Source organism: Corvus moneduloides, chromosome 8, assembly GCF_009650955.1.
Source record: "Corvus moneduloides isolate bCorMon1 chromosome 8, bCorMon1.pri, whole genome shotgun sequence".
Classification (NCBI taxonomy): domain Eukaryota; kingdom Metazoa; phylum Chordata; class Aves; order Passeriformes; family Corvidae; genus Corvus; species Corvus moneduloides.
The window spans coordinates 19562463-19582273 of NC_045483.1; the positions used below are offsets into that span (position 1 = coordinate 19562463).

A 19811-nucleotide genomic window follows, 5' to 3' on the forward strand; every position below is an offset into this window, starting at 1 on the left:
TCTCTTCCATTATGTCTCTCTGTCAAGGTATCTATCTGGCAAAACTACTCTCTGGGAATAATCAGAGTCAGTCCTGACTGCTTTTATGGTTAAATCTCCAAAATGTGCCACTGTGAAAAAGATCAATTGATTGATCCATCTGTCTATTAATTGCACAGTCCCATTTGTATTTTAACCTCCTCGAACTCTAGCTATACCATTTTTGTCAAACTTTTATGAAATTTGGCTTGAGAAGCTTTGGCCATTAAACCCAGCAATCTGTTTAATAGATGCTTATAGCAAGACTGCTCTCCTGAGGAAGGTTACCTTGGGTTCGAAGAGAAAAAGCGGTGTAATTCCTTGGGCCCAACTGTGTAAGTGTAGCATCTTCATATGCCCTTGGCCAGCAAGAAAAAGCAGCAGGAAAGGGAGCACAAAAGCTTCAGAGCATTCTTCTTCCCAATCCTATGCTTCTTCCTGTCCTCCCTCTCCTGCATGTTCCCTCCCTCACCTCTCCTCTTCCTGCCTCCCATTCCTCCCCTCTGCCACTGCACTCCATTCCCCTCATCTCCTGCTGCCCTGCAGAGGCATTCCTGCAGTCCGAGCCTAGCCCCCAGGCACATTAACTGCTGTTGTCTCAGCACTGGCTCCTCTGATCTACTCCTAGCCTTTTTATTTTTGTTTTTGTTTTAAAATTAATTTCCCTGTAGATTTTAACCACTCCATTTTCATTTACCCATTTTGTTCTTCCTCTCCTCCCTTCCCCACCCTCCTCTTCCTTCCCCTGTTCCCTTTGTCTGTCTGTGTCCATCCCTTACCCTACCACAGAAAACCTCTCCTCTCCCCTCAGTATAAAGCAAGAGCCTCATGGAGCCTCTCTCACCCCTTTCACCCCCACCACGCCGGTCGGCTCTGGGCAGGCTGATCTTCAGCCCTTCCACATGGCCCTTTCAGACGATGCGTCCACGCCTTGCTACAGTGCCTTCCTTCATCATGGTGCCCACTTTGGGCAGTCCAGCAGCCAGCCTCTGATAGCAGGTAACCGGCCTTGGCCACGAACTGAGTGGGGATGCTGTAGGCAAGGGGCTCAGTTTCGTCTGACGGGGAGGCCAGTAAATGCTGCAAGCTCTTTGAGTGCAAGTGGGAACCAGAGCAACCATGTTCTAGGTCTGCATATGCAGCATATGTTTTTAGCTCCATGAAGAATCAGAAAGTTTTCATGCCTGTCCTTCATTTTTAGAGCAAAACGGGAAAAGAAGCTCTAACTACCTAGAAGTGACTGGGTGTCCCAGTTGGATTGGGCTTGGGACTTAGTATAGAATTTCACATTCAGCAAAACATCCTGTGTTGCCTCAATTAGCCATCCAATACCCTGAGTACTCAATACCTTGAGTACTGCAGGCGCAGCACACTGTGTGCTAGCCCAAGGCAGATGATAGCAGCGTGAAGATCCCAGCCACCTCCAGGCCTGTCTGGGTTGTTCATCATGGGTTGTAGCTACTAAGTCAGATAGACATTGGTGAGCACTGCCATAGCCATGCTGTGAGCAGCATTTGAGTCACCGGTTTTGGGAGTGTCAGTGTGAGCTGGTGCCTCCACACAGCAGACCAAGCAGTTAAGAAACCCAGCATCATGTCTGAATGTCAAGAGCAGGAAGGATGTGTGAGAGACTATGTTTTACAGTCGAAAGAATACAGAGCTGAGATAGGTGGCCTTCAAGGGAAGAGCAGGAGTGAAGAAATAGGCTGCAGAAGATGGCAGCACTTATGAGCAGCAGGCAGGAGGGGAAGATGGGGTGGAAGGTCAAGTTTCAGGGAGGTAGTAAGGGAAACTCCTGAGAAGGTGACTGAAGCAACATTGCTGCAGAATCCCAGGGGGGACTTGGGTGAAATAGTGGGTATCATTTTAGGTGACCACTGAGCATTTTTCAAAGGATGTAATCTGGGCTCTTTCAGAACAGACAAGTCTTAGTGCAGACCACAGTTCCTAATACTCAAGAAACATATCCTACCTCCGCCTCCTTCATGTTCCTATATTATTTTTCTTTTTTGACTTAATATCCTTCCTTTGTCTTGTCATGTGAGATTTCCATTTGTAAACCTCCATGTAGGAAAACAGCAAGTAACAGCAGAGAAGACTTGTGTTCATAACACTGTCTTGGTCCTACCTTACTGCAGCCAGTAAGAGCCTCTGAGTTCTGGGCACTTCCTAAGCCAAGAAGTCTCTCGACTCTCTACAACATTACAGATATCTGGGGATACTGTCATATATGACCATCCTCTAGCCTAGAAGGTGCTGTGTTTCTTGAGAGGCACTTGCCTTAGGACTCTTATAGGGAGATAGACATGGTACAAAGTGTTCAAAAGTGCAAACAATGTCACAGTGATTCAGGTGCTGTTCCTCACTCAGACGGTTCTTGCAGGAGAAGAATGGCTGGAGTTGGAAGCATGTTATGAGCTAGCTTTACCATAGCCCTGCAGTACAAGAATTTAATAATCCTGTCTATCTGTTTGTAATGAGAGGATGTTATGGAAGGGGCCTGTTTGTATGTAACAGCATTTTAAGAGTTTCTCTGTGAGACTCTTACTGTTGTTACTGATACAGTACTTGTTTGTTATCTTCTTTTTCAAGACTGGGATTTTGACAGATGATCACTTCCCAACAAATTTTCCATGCTCAGTTTTAAACATCAACCTCTGTGTGCTCATGTCTGAATAAAAACACAGGGGCATATGTGCACACATCAAGTAGCAGAGTGAGTGTATATGTGTTCCCACATGAATGGAAGTGTCAAAATGAATAAATTTTGCTTGCAGCTACATAATGTTATCTCTAACTTTTCAATGATACTGTTTTCTCACTCATCACTTGTTGTTATTTCTCAGGCTAGTCAACAAATGAAACCAAAAGAACAAGAATTTTAAGCATAAAAATTTCTTTCCTTAAACCAAAGTGAGAAAAAAAATAACTACATCTACTAGGTGTTATTCATACTGCTTAACATACAGCTACAATCACTGAAGAAGTAATGGTGATAAAAGAATAAAAGAGTGTAGAATATTAATCCCTGATACATTATGTATTTATTTTTATTGGTATTGGGGAGTGGCTGGAAAATGGCTCAGCTGTTGTCTAAGAGGACGTTAGCTAGGAACATCAGGCACTGATCAGGAACCTCTTCAGGGAGAAAGAATGAACTCTCATTTCTGTTTTCTTGAGTAAATCACCTCAGTAATCTTTAGTCAAGACCTGTGAAAGCAATGACACTAGGTTATCCTACCTCATCCCAGAGAAACTTCCTCCCTTCAGGTTAATGTTCCATGCTTATTAGTTTTTGCTTTGCCTTGTAACTGTTAATTATTTCTGATTCCTCAGCCAAGGTTCATGCTTGTTCCAGGGCCTGCTTTTATCAGTTACCATTCTGCTGGTAGTAGAGCTAAACCAGTGCTGCTTCTTCTTTCACTGGCATATCCCAGCACTGTTCCAGTGACTCCAGTGGTGTTAACGGGCTATATTTAACCTGTCACTCCTAAAGGCGAATCAGACTCTTGCCCTCCAGTTAGAACAGACAGGAGAGACAAAATTTAACAAAAGAACAACAAATGGCACAAACTTCTTGGTGAGCTACAGTTCATCTAGGGAATGTGAAAGGCTTTAGATGCCTGGAACAGGCTGACATCTCAGTAGGCAGTGTTGGAGGTTGAGTTGTAAATCTCTCAGCAGCTGTGGGGGAAAGATTATCTTAATTTATTTAGCGTTTTGTTTTGTTTTGTTTTTCTTTGTTTGTTTTGTTTTGCTTTGGCTTGAAACTCCCAGCAGCTTCTGAGATTATTTTAGTTCATTTAAATGCAATAAGCGCTAACAGCAAATGCCCTTCTGGCTGGCCCATTTTCAGGCTAACCAGTCCAAATGAGGAAATGCCTCTGGCATCAACCAAGAAGCCCCCAGCTGCACTTCCTAAGAGAGGAAAAATAAACTATAATCATTCACCCAGTCCACACCCCTCTTTACTACTTTGGTGGTGAAAAGAAATCACAGCTTTAAGTATTACAAACAAAAACTTGTACCTGTGATAAAAAAGAAGTGGGACTCAAACTAATTTGCATGATCCTATTATTACATGTAGTACACCAGCACCTGGAAGGAGTCCAACCAGTACTGGTCTCATGCTAAGCACTGTGCAAATGTACTAAAAGTGTGCCCTTGCACCAAAGAGTTTGCAGCATAAAAAGAAGCACAGAGAGGTAAAGTGACTTTCTTAAAACCATCAGCAGGTGAATGGCAAAGGTGGGAAGAGAAATAGGCACAGAAAACTCTTGGATCACTTCCCAGTGCCTTGCACATTGATCACGCCCTAAAGCAACATTACCACAGTTTTGGAACTGCATCCACTGCATATATTTGGGACCTCAGCTACTCTGGCAATGAATATGCTGCCATTCTCTGTGCAGATCAGGGCCATTTTGATTTAGTTAAAATAGATCCAAAATCTATGAAACAAACCAAATTCTTTTGAGCCTCATCAAAGCTAAGTTTTAACATCCATCCTTACAGTGCAAGATCAAAAGTGCCCCAATTTTCACCCAGAATTTTCAGTGGGTGGACAAAACTCATGTAAGAGAAGGGGGTGCAGTAGTTGCCTATCAAGTCATGTGACAGTGGGACAAAAGGTGATACCAAATCAATATTTAAAGATCTTATCCATATTGATCACCTGTCCCGATTCTCTCCCTTTTCAGGTCGTGATATGGCAAGCACCACCTTGCCTGGCTACCCACCCCATGTTCCCCCAACTGGACAAGGCAGCTACCCAACATCAACTCTTGCAGGAATGGTTCCTGGTAAGTCAGTGCCAACCCTCGGTAATGGTGCACACATGTTTGAACTGTTACCAGCATTGTGAGAGTTTTCACAGCTGGCTTGGCTATTGCTTTGCTGACACAAAGCACTATTCTTTTCATAAAGAAACCATCAGTTACCTATAACCAATGTAGCTAACAACCCTTTTTGTAATGTATCTCTTTCCCCCTAGTAACTGATTCACTGCTGCTATGGGCAGCTAGCTAGCTATAACCTGTGGCAATTAATTGGTAATTAATTAACTCTAGTATTCATTAACTAATATAATTATTTTCCAATGACCTATGCAGATTATTTTGTACTGCTCATGGCTCAAGATACTCACCTATTCACTAACTTAGGGTAACAACTCACCTTATGCCTAAAGCCATGGCATCAAGCTGAATATTATCAATGGTAATTTAATACCTGCAGTATTTGAAGATCTACTGTCTATATAGCTTAAATTTACTAAGAACTCAGCAATGATTAACAGCATTTCAGGAGAAACTAACTATTCACTTCTAACAACCAACTACTTACCCGCCTCCTGTTTGTAAGATAGTGCCTCCAATCCAAGAAACTATCAACCTACTCCTACATCCAAAGACAAACTGTTTCTTTGCTACGCAATGCTTTGGAGAAATACCTTATCTCAGTATATGGATTCTCCCACTCTTTCAGAAGAAGAGAAGACCATTAACTCTAGGACAATTGAAGAGTTCATTACCTCAGGCTCTATTACCCACTCTCCTCTGATGACAGTTGTCCCCAGTAGATAAATGAAGAGGCAGGATTTTTTCTCAGACCTGGTAGCTCAGAACTCAGAACTCATCTGCCACTAATTTCTGCTTGTTACGGGCCATGGCTGTGAGTCGTGACGGTTATGGGGCAGATGCACAGCCCATTCTGCAACCTCTGCTTCTGAAGGGATGAGTCCAGAACCAAAGAAGAAAAAAGTTGAGGACAGAAAGCTCTTAAATTACTATCATATGATTTTCCAGGGCTTATGAGTGGAAAGCCTAACTTAACCCTCATCCAGATCTCGGAACACCCAGCTAAATGAACATTAACTTCAGTGAAAATACAACTGATAGGAAATGTTTTCAGGTCAAAGTCTGAACATCTTTAAGTGACAGATCATAGAATGGCTTGAGTTGAAAGGGACCTTAAAGGTCACCTAGTTCCAACCCCCCTGTCATGGGCAGGGACATCTTTACAGGTGGTGCAAAGCCCCATTCAGCATGACTTTGAACACTTTCAGGGATTGGGTATCCACAATTACTCTGGGCAACCTGCTCCAGTGGCAAATTTTAGGGCATGACCTACACTAAATTATTCAGGGAGATGGTTTGGCTTCAGAATCAGAGAACCACTAAGACAATATAAAATCAATTAACACCCCCCCACACCACTCCCCCCAGTAACAGTAGGTATATTCAGTTAACAATATGTAGACCAGTTAATGGTCAAAACACTTAGGAGGTCACAGCATATAGAAATTACTAATAATACCAAAATAGCTGGCTCTTTGAATAGAGACTGTTCAGTGATTGCTATGTATGTTTAATGTCCTCATCACAAGGATGATACTGACTTCTGAACTGGGACAAAAACTTTAAGACCGCAATTATCAGGGGTCACTTATCCAAAAATAGGGTATTCCAGCTCCTTGATGTGGAGGCTGCTTATCTATAAGACAGTCCCAAAAAATGCCCAGCAATATCCCCCAAAAGAAAAGGAACAGAATTATACAGAAAAAAGTTAAGTTATACTTAAAAGTTAAAAAAATTATTCCAGTCAAATGGATATCTTTACTTTAAATCTGATGTCAACATTCAATCAGAGGAAGTTTTTCCAGTGGCCTATTTGGGCATCCCACAGTAGTTACTGCATCTTTCAACAGAGCATCAGGTTCTGGCTGTTTCAGTCATATCCCACTGATCAGACCCAGCCAGGAAGCCCTTCTCTTCCTGTCTTCTAATGTGACTGAAGCCAACAAGATGGAGATAAAGAGGCTTCCTGGGAAGAAACAGAAGACTTGGCTTTAATGGGTCACACTGCAGATCTCTGCAGCCACTACTCCGTGTCAGGGGCCAACAGGGGAAGTATGTGGAAGGGTGTAAGAGTAGAGCAAGCATGTATTGGTACTTTCTCGAAAGATCTCCCAGCCTCCACACTGCAGCTAAGAGACTTTCTAAACCAGATTTAGTATCTTTCTATTTAATATTAAATCCTTGATAGATTTTCCCTCCACAAATGTAAAACCTGTCTCCTGAGCCTTTAATATAAATATAAGCCTTTAACATGCATAGAAACCTATGGCAAGAAGTTCCGTAGCTTAACTACATATTTTGTGAAAACTATCTCCCTTATTTGTTCTGAACCTGCCACCTGCTAGGCTCACTTCATGCCTCATCGTTTCTGTATTAGAGGACTAAACCAATAAGATTTAAATACAGATGCCAAGTAACAGTAAAGATTCCCTGAGCACAGATTGCACAGAATATAGGCCTCCTGAGATCGATCCTCTGTGCTGACTTGCAACCTCTGTTACAAGTCCAGTTTGAACAATCAAATACAAAGGTGCCAAGGGTTTGTTACGTGCCCTCAGGCCAAGAAAGTTCAGAGGTCAGTGCTCTAACTACACTGGAAACAAGGAGCTGGCAAGATGACTACTTAGGAAGTATCTTTAAGAAACGTACTAACATCCAAACAAACCTATTGTTTGGATATGAGCCAATATGACAAAGAGGCTCTGTCTTCTCTAAACAAAGGTGCAGAGCTAAACACACAGCTGTTCAGAAACCAGATTTCTAACCCATGCAAAATTCTGATTCCTTGATATTTGCTTTTATCTTGCATTGGTATGAGGAGTCAGAATCTTGCAACAGTTCAATTTGCAAACATCAAGATGAAACATTTCAATAACATCAACATGTACTAGATGTCAAGACATATTAAAATAATGAAAGAATTGAAAGGAAATTAAATGAGATGAGAAAGGCAAAATAAAACAAAACAAGAAAGTTGAAACATAATACTTTTTTTCAATTTGCAATAATTTCAGAACTTTTCCTTCCAAAACTCTATTGAAGCTGACAAGCTCAAGCAAAACATTTCCATTTCAATGAGACAGCATTTTCCAGTGGAAAACTGTTTCTGAGAAGATTGTTTAACCAGTGCTAATAATCAAGGCTATGTTCTACCCCTGACAACCAACTAGACTTCTACTTGTATAGTCTAGAGAAGAGCTTGTCTCCTCCTACATTCACGCAACACGGCCAGCAAATGCACGTCTCTTAGGTTTATGCAGATGATGTGACAAGATACATATACTGCATTTACCTTTCCTGTGACTTCAGGTCTCGAGCTGTAAACATGGATGAAAGCCAGAGGTCCTGAGCACACACTTGAAAAAGCAGGGCTTAGTCACTCACAGAAAGATGAATCAGGTATTGGGCTACACTTAACCTACAGATCTCAGAGAAGTTTCCTACAAAGGTAACAGAATACCTTTGATCCATGTCTCAATTTTTCCACTTTCCCAGAAAGGACATCAAGTTTCTGCAAACTGTTTTAGTGAAATGAGCATCCACTGAAGGAACTGCAGTATACACAGAGCAGTGCGGAGCCTGCAGAGGGCCGGGGACAGCAGCGGCAGGGAGTCGTTAAACAGAATCCAATGTTGATGAGGAAATTACACTTGTTTCATTAGTGATCGGGGAAGGCGATAGCTCAGTTCCTCTTGGTCACAGTTGAGCTCAAAAGCTCATTATCCTGCTGCATGCATGCTTTCACTCCTCGTCAATAAACACTGTTTCCAGTGGCTGCCCTGCCTCCTCCCCAGTGCTTCATAGCTGTGGCTCTTTCTCCTGTGCTTAACCCGTGCTTTAGGAACACTATAAACAGTTTAGGGTGTCAGCTCAGGAGGGGGTGAGAGAAAAGTGTTGAAATATCAGAACAATTTCTCTCCATACAGTGAAGTGATGTTACATGAAGCACTTCAAAAGGAGAAATTCTCATGTGAATAGTTTTTTTTCTCATTCTTTGGGAGGCAAACTCATTCCAGTATATTCCACAGATAATTCAGTAGAGAAGAATCTGGACTGTGCCTTGCATGGTCATCTTAGTAGGTTTCACCTATTCCTTCCCAGCTAGTTGTCAAGACTTTTGATGCAAGATGTTTCTAGCTATGGAATTATGCTGAGTTATTATCATTAAAACAGTAGTTAGCAAGATCTCTCACACAAAATGAGGTTTTATGCTGAAACTAAAAGCTACTGTAAATATAGCTACTGACTAAAATACCTTTGGATGATGATTTGGTTTGATTCATACTCATTTTTGCACTGACTACTTTGGTTATCACCCTGAGTACCTTTTAAAAACCTTGCTGGAAATATTCTCCTTAAGTTTAAAGCTGTACAAATCCCCTAACTTGAACAGACTTCATTTCTGCCATCTGAGAATCTGTGGTGTTGGCTTTAACACTCCAGTGAGAGGAGATTTGCAGACATTATGCCATAATTAATTGACAGTCTTTGGTAATTGTATCACAGGCATCCATCCCATCTTGCATTACCTTCTTTTCCGGTTCCTTGGTATCTAGCAGGAACAGCCAGGTGTTTTTCAAACACTTCTGTTGTAACAATTCCACCTCCGCCATAGGGCAGACCAGAAGCTAATAGTCACACTACTCTTCCACTGCCTTTTGAGCACATAAGGCCTTTCAGATGGCGTTGTCTGTTGTTACTACATTAAATTGAGCTTATGATCGGATCATGCCATGATTTTCCGTAATAGAATAATACATGTTTAAGTTTGGGGAGATTTATTTATTTTGAATGTAGCACCATACCCCTTCAGTAACCAAATACCCTGCACAGCCTTCTAAGAAACAGGGAGACTCAGCTCCTTCTGTACAATAAAACGGAATGTTTTAGAGGACTCTACACCATTCAGATCTTGGTTCAGAGTCTTACTAGATCACAAAGCTTGGAAGTATTTTGGTTTGGGCCCATTTTACTAATGTGAAAAGGGGAGCTGTAGCTCAACTTGTCTTTCAGGTTCAGCACAGTACCTAAAGTGCTAATCATTAGAAAATTATTTTCCAGAGCTAGAATGCAGCAAATTTTCTCTATAACTCACTAACTAAGCATAAAAGAGAGGTTAATCATGTATGAATCACTTTTCCGACTAATACCATCATCCAGAGTAAGAAAGAAGGTGATTCATGTGTTTTCCATTTTGTTTTATATATAGCCTACCCAGAACATTTCCAAAAATGAATGATACTCTTCAAAAATATGCCATCACCCTCAGTACCCTAATAACAAAACATATTGCCATCGATAGCACTGCTAGTTCCAAAGAGTTTCTTGTGAGCTTGTCCTATCAACCTTCCATGCCTGATGTCTTGGCACTACTGAAGAACCTTAGATGTTATTCATAGGAAAGCTGATAATTAGGTGCATAAAAAGCTTGCATATGCAGTCCTATTGCAGCTTGAGAATTGGAAGACAGAAGGCAATGAAAAATAAGGAAACTAAGAAACCCCACTTTAATAATTTATTTGTATTATTGAATTTGAACTGATTTTTTTATTGTGAAGCGGTCAGTCTTGTGATGATTAATGGTATGGGTAAGCAACTTTGCACTGAACCTTTGCAGCTTTGCACTGCAGTGACTTAAGGGCAGAGTACCAGCTAGACAAAGAAGCTACATACACCAGTTTTCCTGCTGGTAAACGGATTCAGCATGAACACTGGTCTGATGGAACAGCAGATGTAAATCTTTATTCCCAACTGTATTTCACACCTTCCTCGGTTTCTTCCAGGGAGCGAGTTTTCAGGGAACCCTTACAGCCACCCTCAGTACACGACCTACAACGAGGCCTGGCGGTTCAGCAACCCTGCATTACTAAGTGAGTACCTCTTTCCCACAGCACACCCCCAGCCTCGCGCTCCTTCTGTTTGTCTCTTTGTTTTCTTTTCTTTGTTTTTTTTTTAGTTTGTTTGTTTCTGAAGAGGGTTTTCAAGTATTTGGGCAGGTGAGAGGCCTTTTTCCTCACTCTCCAGTCCAGTTTGAAATGGGTATCTACTTCATGCATGTTTTGTATCAGTTCTGAAGCCAGTTCCTCTTTCATGAGGAGTTCAGAACTCCAGTTCATCTCCAACTTCTCCATGGGCTGCATCCACAGTTTATTCCGGATTACACCAAAAGTTAAATTTAGGTTCTGCTACTCTTAGGCCACAACCAGCATCCTTTCAAGGCCTGGTTAAAAATTCACATAAGGTTTCACTCCTCTCCCAGGCTAAATCCAGAGTCAGTTCCTGGGGAATCTATAAATCCCATAGAATTTTGTCCTATTGGACCAGTTGGAATAATGTCCAGAGTGGGAGACAGGCTGCATCACAGGATTTTTATAGGCAGTAGAGTTTTCTTGCAGGGACATATATCCATCTCCAGTGACTAATATGCTCAGAAATAGTCAGGGTTCTTCTCAAAGGGGAAAAAAACTCCTACAAGACTTTAGGTTCTAATACAACATTTCTTTGCAGGGAATAGGAAGAGATTTATTACATGTAAAATAAATCAGTTGTGATTATTATCTACCTTTTTACTGAGGTTTAACAACTGGATAATAGATGTACATTTTATTCCAGCTGTTAAACTTCAGTAAATGTGATCTTAATAATCAATCACTATTTAACACACATTCGATAAACACCTAAAGAGCTTTCATGACAAATGTGACCCAAATCCCAAGTAGTAAAATCTTGTAATTTTGTTTCATTTCTCCCCTCCTGGTTTTAAAAGTGACCCATTATACTTCATCAGGTACACTCAGAACATCTGGCCCTGACACTTTCCTTGTGGCTACGGATCAGGTGTGGCATATTTGTGCTGCAATGTTTGTTGTGGTTTAGCCCCAGGCATTAGCCAAGCCCCACACAGCCACTTGTTCATTCCCCCACCAGGAGGATCAGGGAGAGAATTGGAAGGATAAAAGCTAGAAAAATCCTGGGTTGAGATAAAGATAGTTGAATAGAGAAAGCAAAAGCCACACATACAAGCAAAGCAAAACAAGGAATTAATTCACTTCTTTCCCATGGGCAGGCAGGTGTTCAGCCATCCCCAGAAGAGCAGGGCCCCATCATGCATAATGGTTACTTGGGAAGACAAACACCATCACTCCAAACATCTCCCCTTCCTCCTTCTTTCCCCTGTTTCACATGCTGACTATGATGTTATCTGGTTTGGAACATCCCTTTGGCCAGTTCAGGTCATCTGTCCCGGCCGGACCCAGACTCCTCACCAGCATGGCAGTGCAAAAAGCAGAAAAGGCCTTGGCTCTGTGTAAGCCCTGCTCAGCAATAACAAAAACGTCTCTGTATTATCAACCCTGTGCTCAGCACAAATCCAAAACACCGCCCCTTACCAGCCACTGTGAAGAAAACTAACTCTGCCCCAGTCAAAACCAGCGCAAATGCTCATTGACTTACTCTACTGATTGTCAGTAGATGCAAAAGGATCTCCTTTCTGTAGAGGGGCATAATATATAGAGGCCACAGTAGCATCTATCCACTGAAGTGTGGCCCTCACTTGGCTTCCACTGATTGCCTTTCCTTAATCCCATTAGGAGCTCAGTCTCCAAGTTCTTTTTTTGGTTATTTTGCTTTTCTTTCTTCCTACCTTTCTGTTTCTTTTCAGTTCTCCTTTATTTCTTTTCTTAGTTTGATTGTTCCTGTTTTTTGGTTTGGTTTTTTTTTTGTTTACTGTTTGTCCTTTCAACCAGTCCATTCTTCTCCTGTGTTAACTTTCAGGTTCCCCTTATTATTATAGTGCCACATCCCGGGGCTCCGCACCTCCCACTGCTGCCGCTGCCTATGACCGCCACTAGTTACCATGGAAACCACATGAAACTGCAGGGCGACAGCTTAGGCCTCCACATTGTACCTGTCTGATCACCTCCCTCCATCCCTGGGAAGGGTGAAGAGACCTTCTCCATTCCTCCCCACAGTCCAGTTCCTTCCTCTTCATCATGAAGGCGCCGGACCAAGCGCTCACCACATGAGACTGAGACCCCCTCGTTCCCCCTACCCTCCGCCCCGACCGCTCCCCCCACGCCAGGAACAGCCTGTGGCCAAGTGGCATCCCCTGAGGGAGCCCTCCAACACCTCTGGGTAAAGCTCAGCCATGCAAAGTCCTCTCAGCTTCCAGGACTCCAGGGGGACTGGGAAGCAATGCAGCTGGCAACCACTGCCCTACAGGACCCCTTTCTGGGAGCGGTAAGGGCCAGGGAAACGGGAGAATGCCGCTCATGAAACACTGTTCCCCAAAGATATACTCTTCTGTGGTGGACTCTTGAGTGTGTGTAACCTGTGATGCTCACCCTGTTTCCCAGGACAGAGGGAACAGTCTGGCTAGAGCAGAGATGGCAGCACAGAGACCTGGCCCATCTGGCAATGAAGAAAGGACCAAGTAATGATCTGCACCCCATGAGGGGTTCTCTGTGCACCTCATCCCCACTTTCCAGCATGGATTCCCCCAGAGTTGGCTTCACCTCGTGGGTGGTGACTTTGCAGGCCAGAGTCGGGAGGAACCTCACACATACACCCACAATTTCTGTGACACACAATCAGCTCAGACAGGAGGATGGAGCAACATTTACAAACAAACCAACGAAATGAAGAAATATATAAATAGATATATAAATATAACTGTGTTTTTATGCTTTGTCATGAAGGTCTGTAAAAAGGAACAAAAAAATCCCCAATTTTCTAAAAAACCCAAGCAAACAAAACCAACAAAAAAACCAAAATAATAATTAAAAAACCCTACAAAAATAAAACTCCAAGTCCCATCTCTCCCCACCACCTGAATGGCAGACGAGTTCCTCTGACGTTTGATGCTCCTCTTTCACTCTAGGGTTTTGTTTCCTTTCTGTTTTGCACTACAATGGGATGATGGTATTGGAGAGGATTGGATGCCAGCTCCACCCCGTCGCCTCCTCCTCCCCCTCCTTTCCCAAATCCTGTCTCTGGGGAGCAGTGTGGACAAGTCACATCTGACAAAGTTACCAAATACATCAGTCAACAAAAAAAAGCACTCTGAGGCAACAAATGTTTTCCATGTCACTGGTTGGCAAACAAAGAAAACAAGCCCAGCTGCGCTCTCACTGCGCTGTGTGGTGGAAAGTGTGGGGCTTCATGTGGGCCCATCTGATTGCCCTCTGGACAGCTGAGACTGAGATGGACAAATTCAGGATTGGCTGGGATAATTGCTTGGTTCCCTAGTCCTTAACCTTCAGTCCTTTTACCTTAAACTCTGTACTTGTGACAACTTCAGTTCACCCACATCCCAACTTTTGCAATTTTAGATATGCCCAACACCCTTTCTCCAGATCGCCACTGCCGGTGACAACCGCCTCATTATCTGTGCCCAACACCTAATTTCCTAACCATCATAGCCCTGCTATATGGGCCCCCCTTTGATTCCCCATCCATCTGCTCATACACCTACTAATTTATAGGCCCCCATTCAAATCCATATGCTTGCATCCTACCAGCCAGACTCAAGATACAGCCCCATCTTTTCATCTTCAATCCTGTATTGTGCACCCTAATATTTACCCCTTATCCCAAATGCTCACCTGATGATTCTCTAGGGATTCTCTGCTCATTTTGGTTCCCAAGTCATGGACAAACACTGTTCTGCAAAAGGCTAACTGTCAATAGAAATGCTTATTACTCCTGTATTGTCAGCAAACTCATAAACTGTTCCTTGCACTGACACTTCCTAAAAATTACTCAAAGAAAACATGAAGGCAGCTATAGCCTGTCCCCAGGGCATCAAGTCTGCCAAAGTAGATCCTTGTTGTTTTAGAGAGGTTTCAGATAAAACTCGTGGGCTATTGTCCATGGACAAAAACAGGATTGAGAATAAAACCCCCAAAGGGCATAAAAGTGAACAGTGGAGCAATCTGTACAGCCAACATCATGTATAAAATCCAAAGTTCCAAGCCTCTGAGGAGATGTGGTAGTGGACTCAGTATTCTGTCTCCAAGTTTAACTTGTATGTATGAAATCCACCATCAGTAAACAGCTGTGTTGATCCCAAAGGCCCCTTTCACCTAACTCTTTTAGCCTTTGCATGGCTTTAGCTGATTATAGGTCTGTGTCTTCTTTAATGGGGTGCCCAAATGATAAGGGTATTTGTGGGGACATTTACGTAGAAGATATAGAGCTAAAATCTGTTCCTGTACAGAATAAAATCAAAGAGGTTACTCCTAATCTATTAAAAGTATCATTCCGCACATTTTACCTCTGAGTAACCTGCTGCAAATAGCAGAGTTGTTACACTGTCACCAAGACCAGAATTTGGCCTGTTGTCTCATCTTAATCTACGAGAGAAGAAAATTCTGAGCAATTTCTAAAAATATGCTTTCACCACTCCTTCTGTTCTCCTTCACAGACACCAGATAGATGCTGAAACCTGTTAGAATGGTCTATCTTTTAGTCTCTCAGTACAACCTCTGCTCTACTTGTGCACCACCCAGATTCACTCAACAGGTAGTCAGTGCAGAGGCAATAAATCCCAGGACCAGAAAAGAGAAGCTCCTGAGGAAGCTAAAGAAAAGGAGACTGTCACACCTCACACTTAGCCACGCGCAGCCCAGAGCGCAGCTCAGGAGAAGCCAGCAGCTCAGAAATGCTTATTTTTATAATGGTGTTTCACCAAACTTGAGGACAAGAGCTAGGGTCTGAAAGCAAGATTTAGTTGTCTCACTCATGGCTAGCTTGATTTGACCCTTGGAGGGCCAAATCTATTGTTGGTTTAACTCCACTGGTAAAAAAAGATTTCCACCAAGCATTGGATTGGTCTGGAAAGTTCGTAAGTACAGCATGTAGTTTGACCAGGAAAATTCAAAGGAAAGCAGAATTATGCAAAGGACTGGGCAGTCTAATCCTCTTCCACCACCATCTGTAGACCCTCATGCGAATGTACTGAATTACATTTGCCAAAGAGTTTCTTGTGTTGGTTGTTTTGATTTACAGTCGGTGGATGCATTGTAAAGCAGTATTATAGCCCAAGTCTAGTAGCTGACATGGGGATTTATGTGGTGATATTATGCAGAAGAAAACCATCAATATTCATCTAGATTTCATTAGACTGGACTATGCAGGAAACGCAAAAATTCTACCAATTATTTAATATTATGTTATTTGCAAAAAACAATTGCTGCTTTGTAGGAAGATAATGTGTGTAATGTGAAGGCAATTCCTCTTGTATATAAGTTCATCTCCATCTTCATCATGGTAGTTATTAAAACAGCCTCGTCTCATCCTGTAGATAAGGAACACGCTGTGTGTACTGTGCAAGTCTCGTTGTGCTCACTGAAAACAAAACAATGTGTTCAATAAAGCACAGCACAAATCCAGAACCTGAGGGAACAGCCAAACCTTGGAAGGACCCTTTCCCCAACAGGCCAACAGCTGCTTTGTTATAGGTGGGGGGTTTAAATTATTTTTCTTTTAAAAATGTTACAGGAAAAAAAGAAATTTTTATGCAAAATCCAGTGAAGTCTATAACTCAAACCTCTCCTCCATTCTGCTGTCACTTACCTTTCTCACATATCTTTCTCACACCCTCTTTCCATTCAATTTCTATCCCTCTCTTTTATTATTTCTCATTCCCGATGTACTTTTCTATCCAGGGAGGGAAGAGCATTCCTGATATGAGAGCAGGTATCTGGGACCTCCAACTCCCTAGTTCTCCTTGTGGCTCTAGAAAACCTTTGTCAAGTCCAATTTCCCCACACACCTCAATTCCAACACTCTCTAAAATGGGAAGAACAACAGTTTCTAGTTCACAGGGGGATTGCACAGCTGAATTAATTATCACCAGTTCAGTGCATTGAAATTCTGGATAGAAAATTCTATCAAAATGTTAAACATTATTGTGAATAATAACTAATGTTTCCACTATATTTCTCTCTTTTCCTTTTTCTCACAAATCATTCTTTGTTTCTTTATTCTTCTTCCTTAGCTCTCCCTTCACTTCTTTCTTCTCAGGTCATTCTTAGTTCTGTTGCTATGTTTGCTTTATCTAATGGACCACGCAGAAATATTGTGAGGCTCGGTCTCCTCTGTCTCTACTTGATCACGGGGGAAGAACCTCGCGAATTCTCAAATGCCGTGCTTGGCTGGAAACAACAAGGACCATGGCATTCAAAACTGGGCAGTACCTTTGAGTCCTGCTCTCTGAAGCTCTCACATCCTTTTGGCCCGGCGGAATGTGGGGAGGATTGCATGAGGTGGATGCATTAAAGCTGACACTTGTGGCCTGCAAATCTGTTGGGGAGAGTTGGTGGCAATGAGCCCTGCTGTGGAAATAGGGAGAAGTTTGCATGCTTTCCAACCCATCAGTAGCAATGAATCAAACTCAGAGTAAGACTTCAGAATTAATGGCAACATGAATATGAGGATGTTAAACAAGGAAAGGAAAACAAAAAGCCCTGCACCTCTTTCTTCTCTTGAGTATAAAATTATATATGCTTATTAACATTTTCCCAAGGGAATTTTTGTTTTGCTGAACTGTTGGAAAAACTCCACCCTTTTGTCCCTAAGGAAAAGCACCCCTCTGGAAAAAGAAATAAGAATCATAGCTGAGCTGCCCCCTTTGGCATTGACAGAGTCAGGGCTTCTGAGGGACCCACAAATACCACAGTGTGCTCCTTGGCTGAGCCCAGGATGGTGGCAGACTTGCAAAGCATGAAGGAGGGACCAAACTGACAATTACAGAACTGATAGCAAGTGTAACTGTAGAGCAGCTCTGCTGATGATCTCCAGGCTAAGCTAGACATGAGACCCGGGAGGGAAGGGGGCCAGTGCCAGGTGCAGGGTCACATCCATTCTAGGCTTCTGCAGCCCCTCTTGGCTTTTCCTCATCACTTCCGTTCTGTTTGACTCTTTTCTTTTCTCTTTTTGTGCACATGAGAAATAAAAGCAAATTTTTTTTTCTATGTCATTTTTGTGGCTTCTGGCTTGTTTCTCTTTCCTTCTCTCTCTCTCTTCCCCCACTCCCCCAACACTTCACTCTCCAAGAGATTCCCCTTGAGGTCTCTGGTATGTTACGTTTGTTGCACCTGGCACCCTTTGGGCACCATATAAACATTGTGATTGTTAACAACCACCAGGCTGCGTGATGAAAGACACTGCACATGCTTGCAACACCCTACAGTACAATCCAGCCTCTGAGCCCCCACCAGCCACCATGCGCTCCAATGCATTGCCAGCAGGACTCCCTCTTCTGTTGATCTCACTCGATTCCCAATGATCTATAATACATCAGGTACCCCCAGGTAGTTCAGAAAATCAAAATGTTATTGGGTAGCCACAACATCACAAAGATGTGTGGTAAAGCCCAGAGTCTCCTTCCCCTCTATGCTTGTTTCCTCTTAGCCCCAGTTGGGAGACTCTGTCTAGGTCAACTGGGGAGCAAAACCCAATGTAAAGTCATAAATAACCCATTCTCCAAGCTATTCATTGTCCACCCAACAAACAGCTGGGTATTATATTCAGGTATGCTATAAACATACCAAATGCTGAGGTATTTACTCAATTTCTCCTCAGTTAAGCATTAGTTCTCCAGGAAGTCACATGCAGTTTAGGGTCATAGAGGTGCAATAAAAATGTAGCAAGAAGTCATACTAGACCAAATCAATTTTGCTCCTACAATTTTTAGTCATTATAAAATATTTTCACAACAGCTCATGAAAGCCAGTGGGCTCCATTTTCTGCCAGTGCATGTGTATCTTAAGGAAAGCCTGCGCATAAGTGCTGTCATGAAATCAAATAGTTTTGCTCATCAGAGAGTTAAAGCATTTCCTTTTGTTTAATTTTCTATTTTTCCCTTGCAGTATTAATAGCATAGGCTGAAAATCCCCCAACAGGACATTTTCCATAAGTGAAAGTCAATTTGTTGAAATCCAAACAGACTGTAAAAGCAATTCAATTTTCACAACACTGCGGCAAAACTGCCTGGCAACTCTCCTGAAGTTGGAGGGCTCAGGTTCCCAGGGTTTTCCACCTGTGAGACAGACAGGCCTGGGATGTGATGCAGGGATCGGCTTGCACTCAAAATTGGAATAAAACTGGATTCCCAAATTCTGGCATTTCTTATGCATCAGAATTTTCTTTCTCTACCAAAGTTTAGGTGATAAGAATCAAACACTAAATTGATAGATGAATCCTAGATGTTAAATTGACTGAAATCAAAGAAAATTAACAATGTACATTCACTGTGAGAAGTGAAAGACAGGCTAAGAATCACCAGATATATGTGTCAGACGAACGCAAAATGGATTTTCAAAATTCATCCTGGTAAAATAATCTTTTACTAGCATGATTATCTCATTTGTATCACAAAATACAGCCCAGAAATCTTCACTCTGACATTCCTGTGTAAGTCTCCATAACTGGCAGTAGAACTACAGCAAAACTTCTGCAACTTTCAAGAAATTATATATCTTGCAAAAATAAATACTTGCATGAATGAGCTATTTCCACCATTCAAACTAGTACTATGTTCCTTTAATAATCCTACAGAATCAATGGGAGTTCTCAGTGTGAAAATGTTATGTGATAAGACTAAAAAGAGCACCAGTCTGTCTCCTAATGAGGAAAATGATATTGTAAGGGTTTATGCAACACTAAGTAAAGAAATCCTCTTTATGATTACTCTGACAAGAAAAATAAAGAAAAGTTTGAACATTCTGAGATGATGACAACCTTCTTTAAAAATAACTACACTCTTTAATGAGTGTAGGCAAGAAAAGATAATACACATCTGAAGGTATTCATTTAGGTAGAAGATGGATTACTGGACACATAATCGGTGAAAACTGTAAGGACCTGGGGAGTGGCAAAAATGGAAGAACAGCAAACATAGTATCGATGTTTTAAAGGAAAAAATTCATCCTGAAA

At 42.1% G+C, this 19811-nt stretch overlaps 1 protein-coding gene and 1 long non-coding RNA gene across 11 annotated transcripts in view; one reads left to right on the top strand and one right to left on the bottom strand.

Annotated features, from left to right (window-relative positions):
- The window catches only part of PAX2 (paired box 2), a 103639-nt gene extending 83907 nt beyond the window's left edge, over nt 1-19732 (top strand). For 3 of the 10 annotated variants that reach the window (XM_032115529.1, XM_032115527.1, XM_032115528.1), the window contains exons 8-11: nt 808-1017; nt 4719-4820; nt 10658-10744; nt 12667-19732. In XM_032115529.1, the coding sequence (XP_031971420.1) occupies nt 808-1017; nt 4719-4820; nt 10658-10744; nt 12667-12788 (521 nt within the window). In that variant the 3' untranslated portion in view covers nt 12789-19732. Of the gene's footprint in view, nt 1-807; nt 1018-4718; nt 4821-10657; nt 10745-12647 lie in introns of those variants that run through there. The other 7 variants (XM_032115530.1, XM_032115537.1, XM_032115532.1 and 4 more) reach the window with 5 other exon arrangements.
- LOC116447011 overlaps nt 1-19811 on the bottom strand; it is a 94217-nt gene that overhangs the window by 65124 nt on the left and 9282 nt on the right. The window lies entirely within an intron of this gene.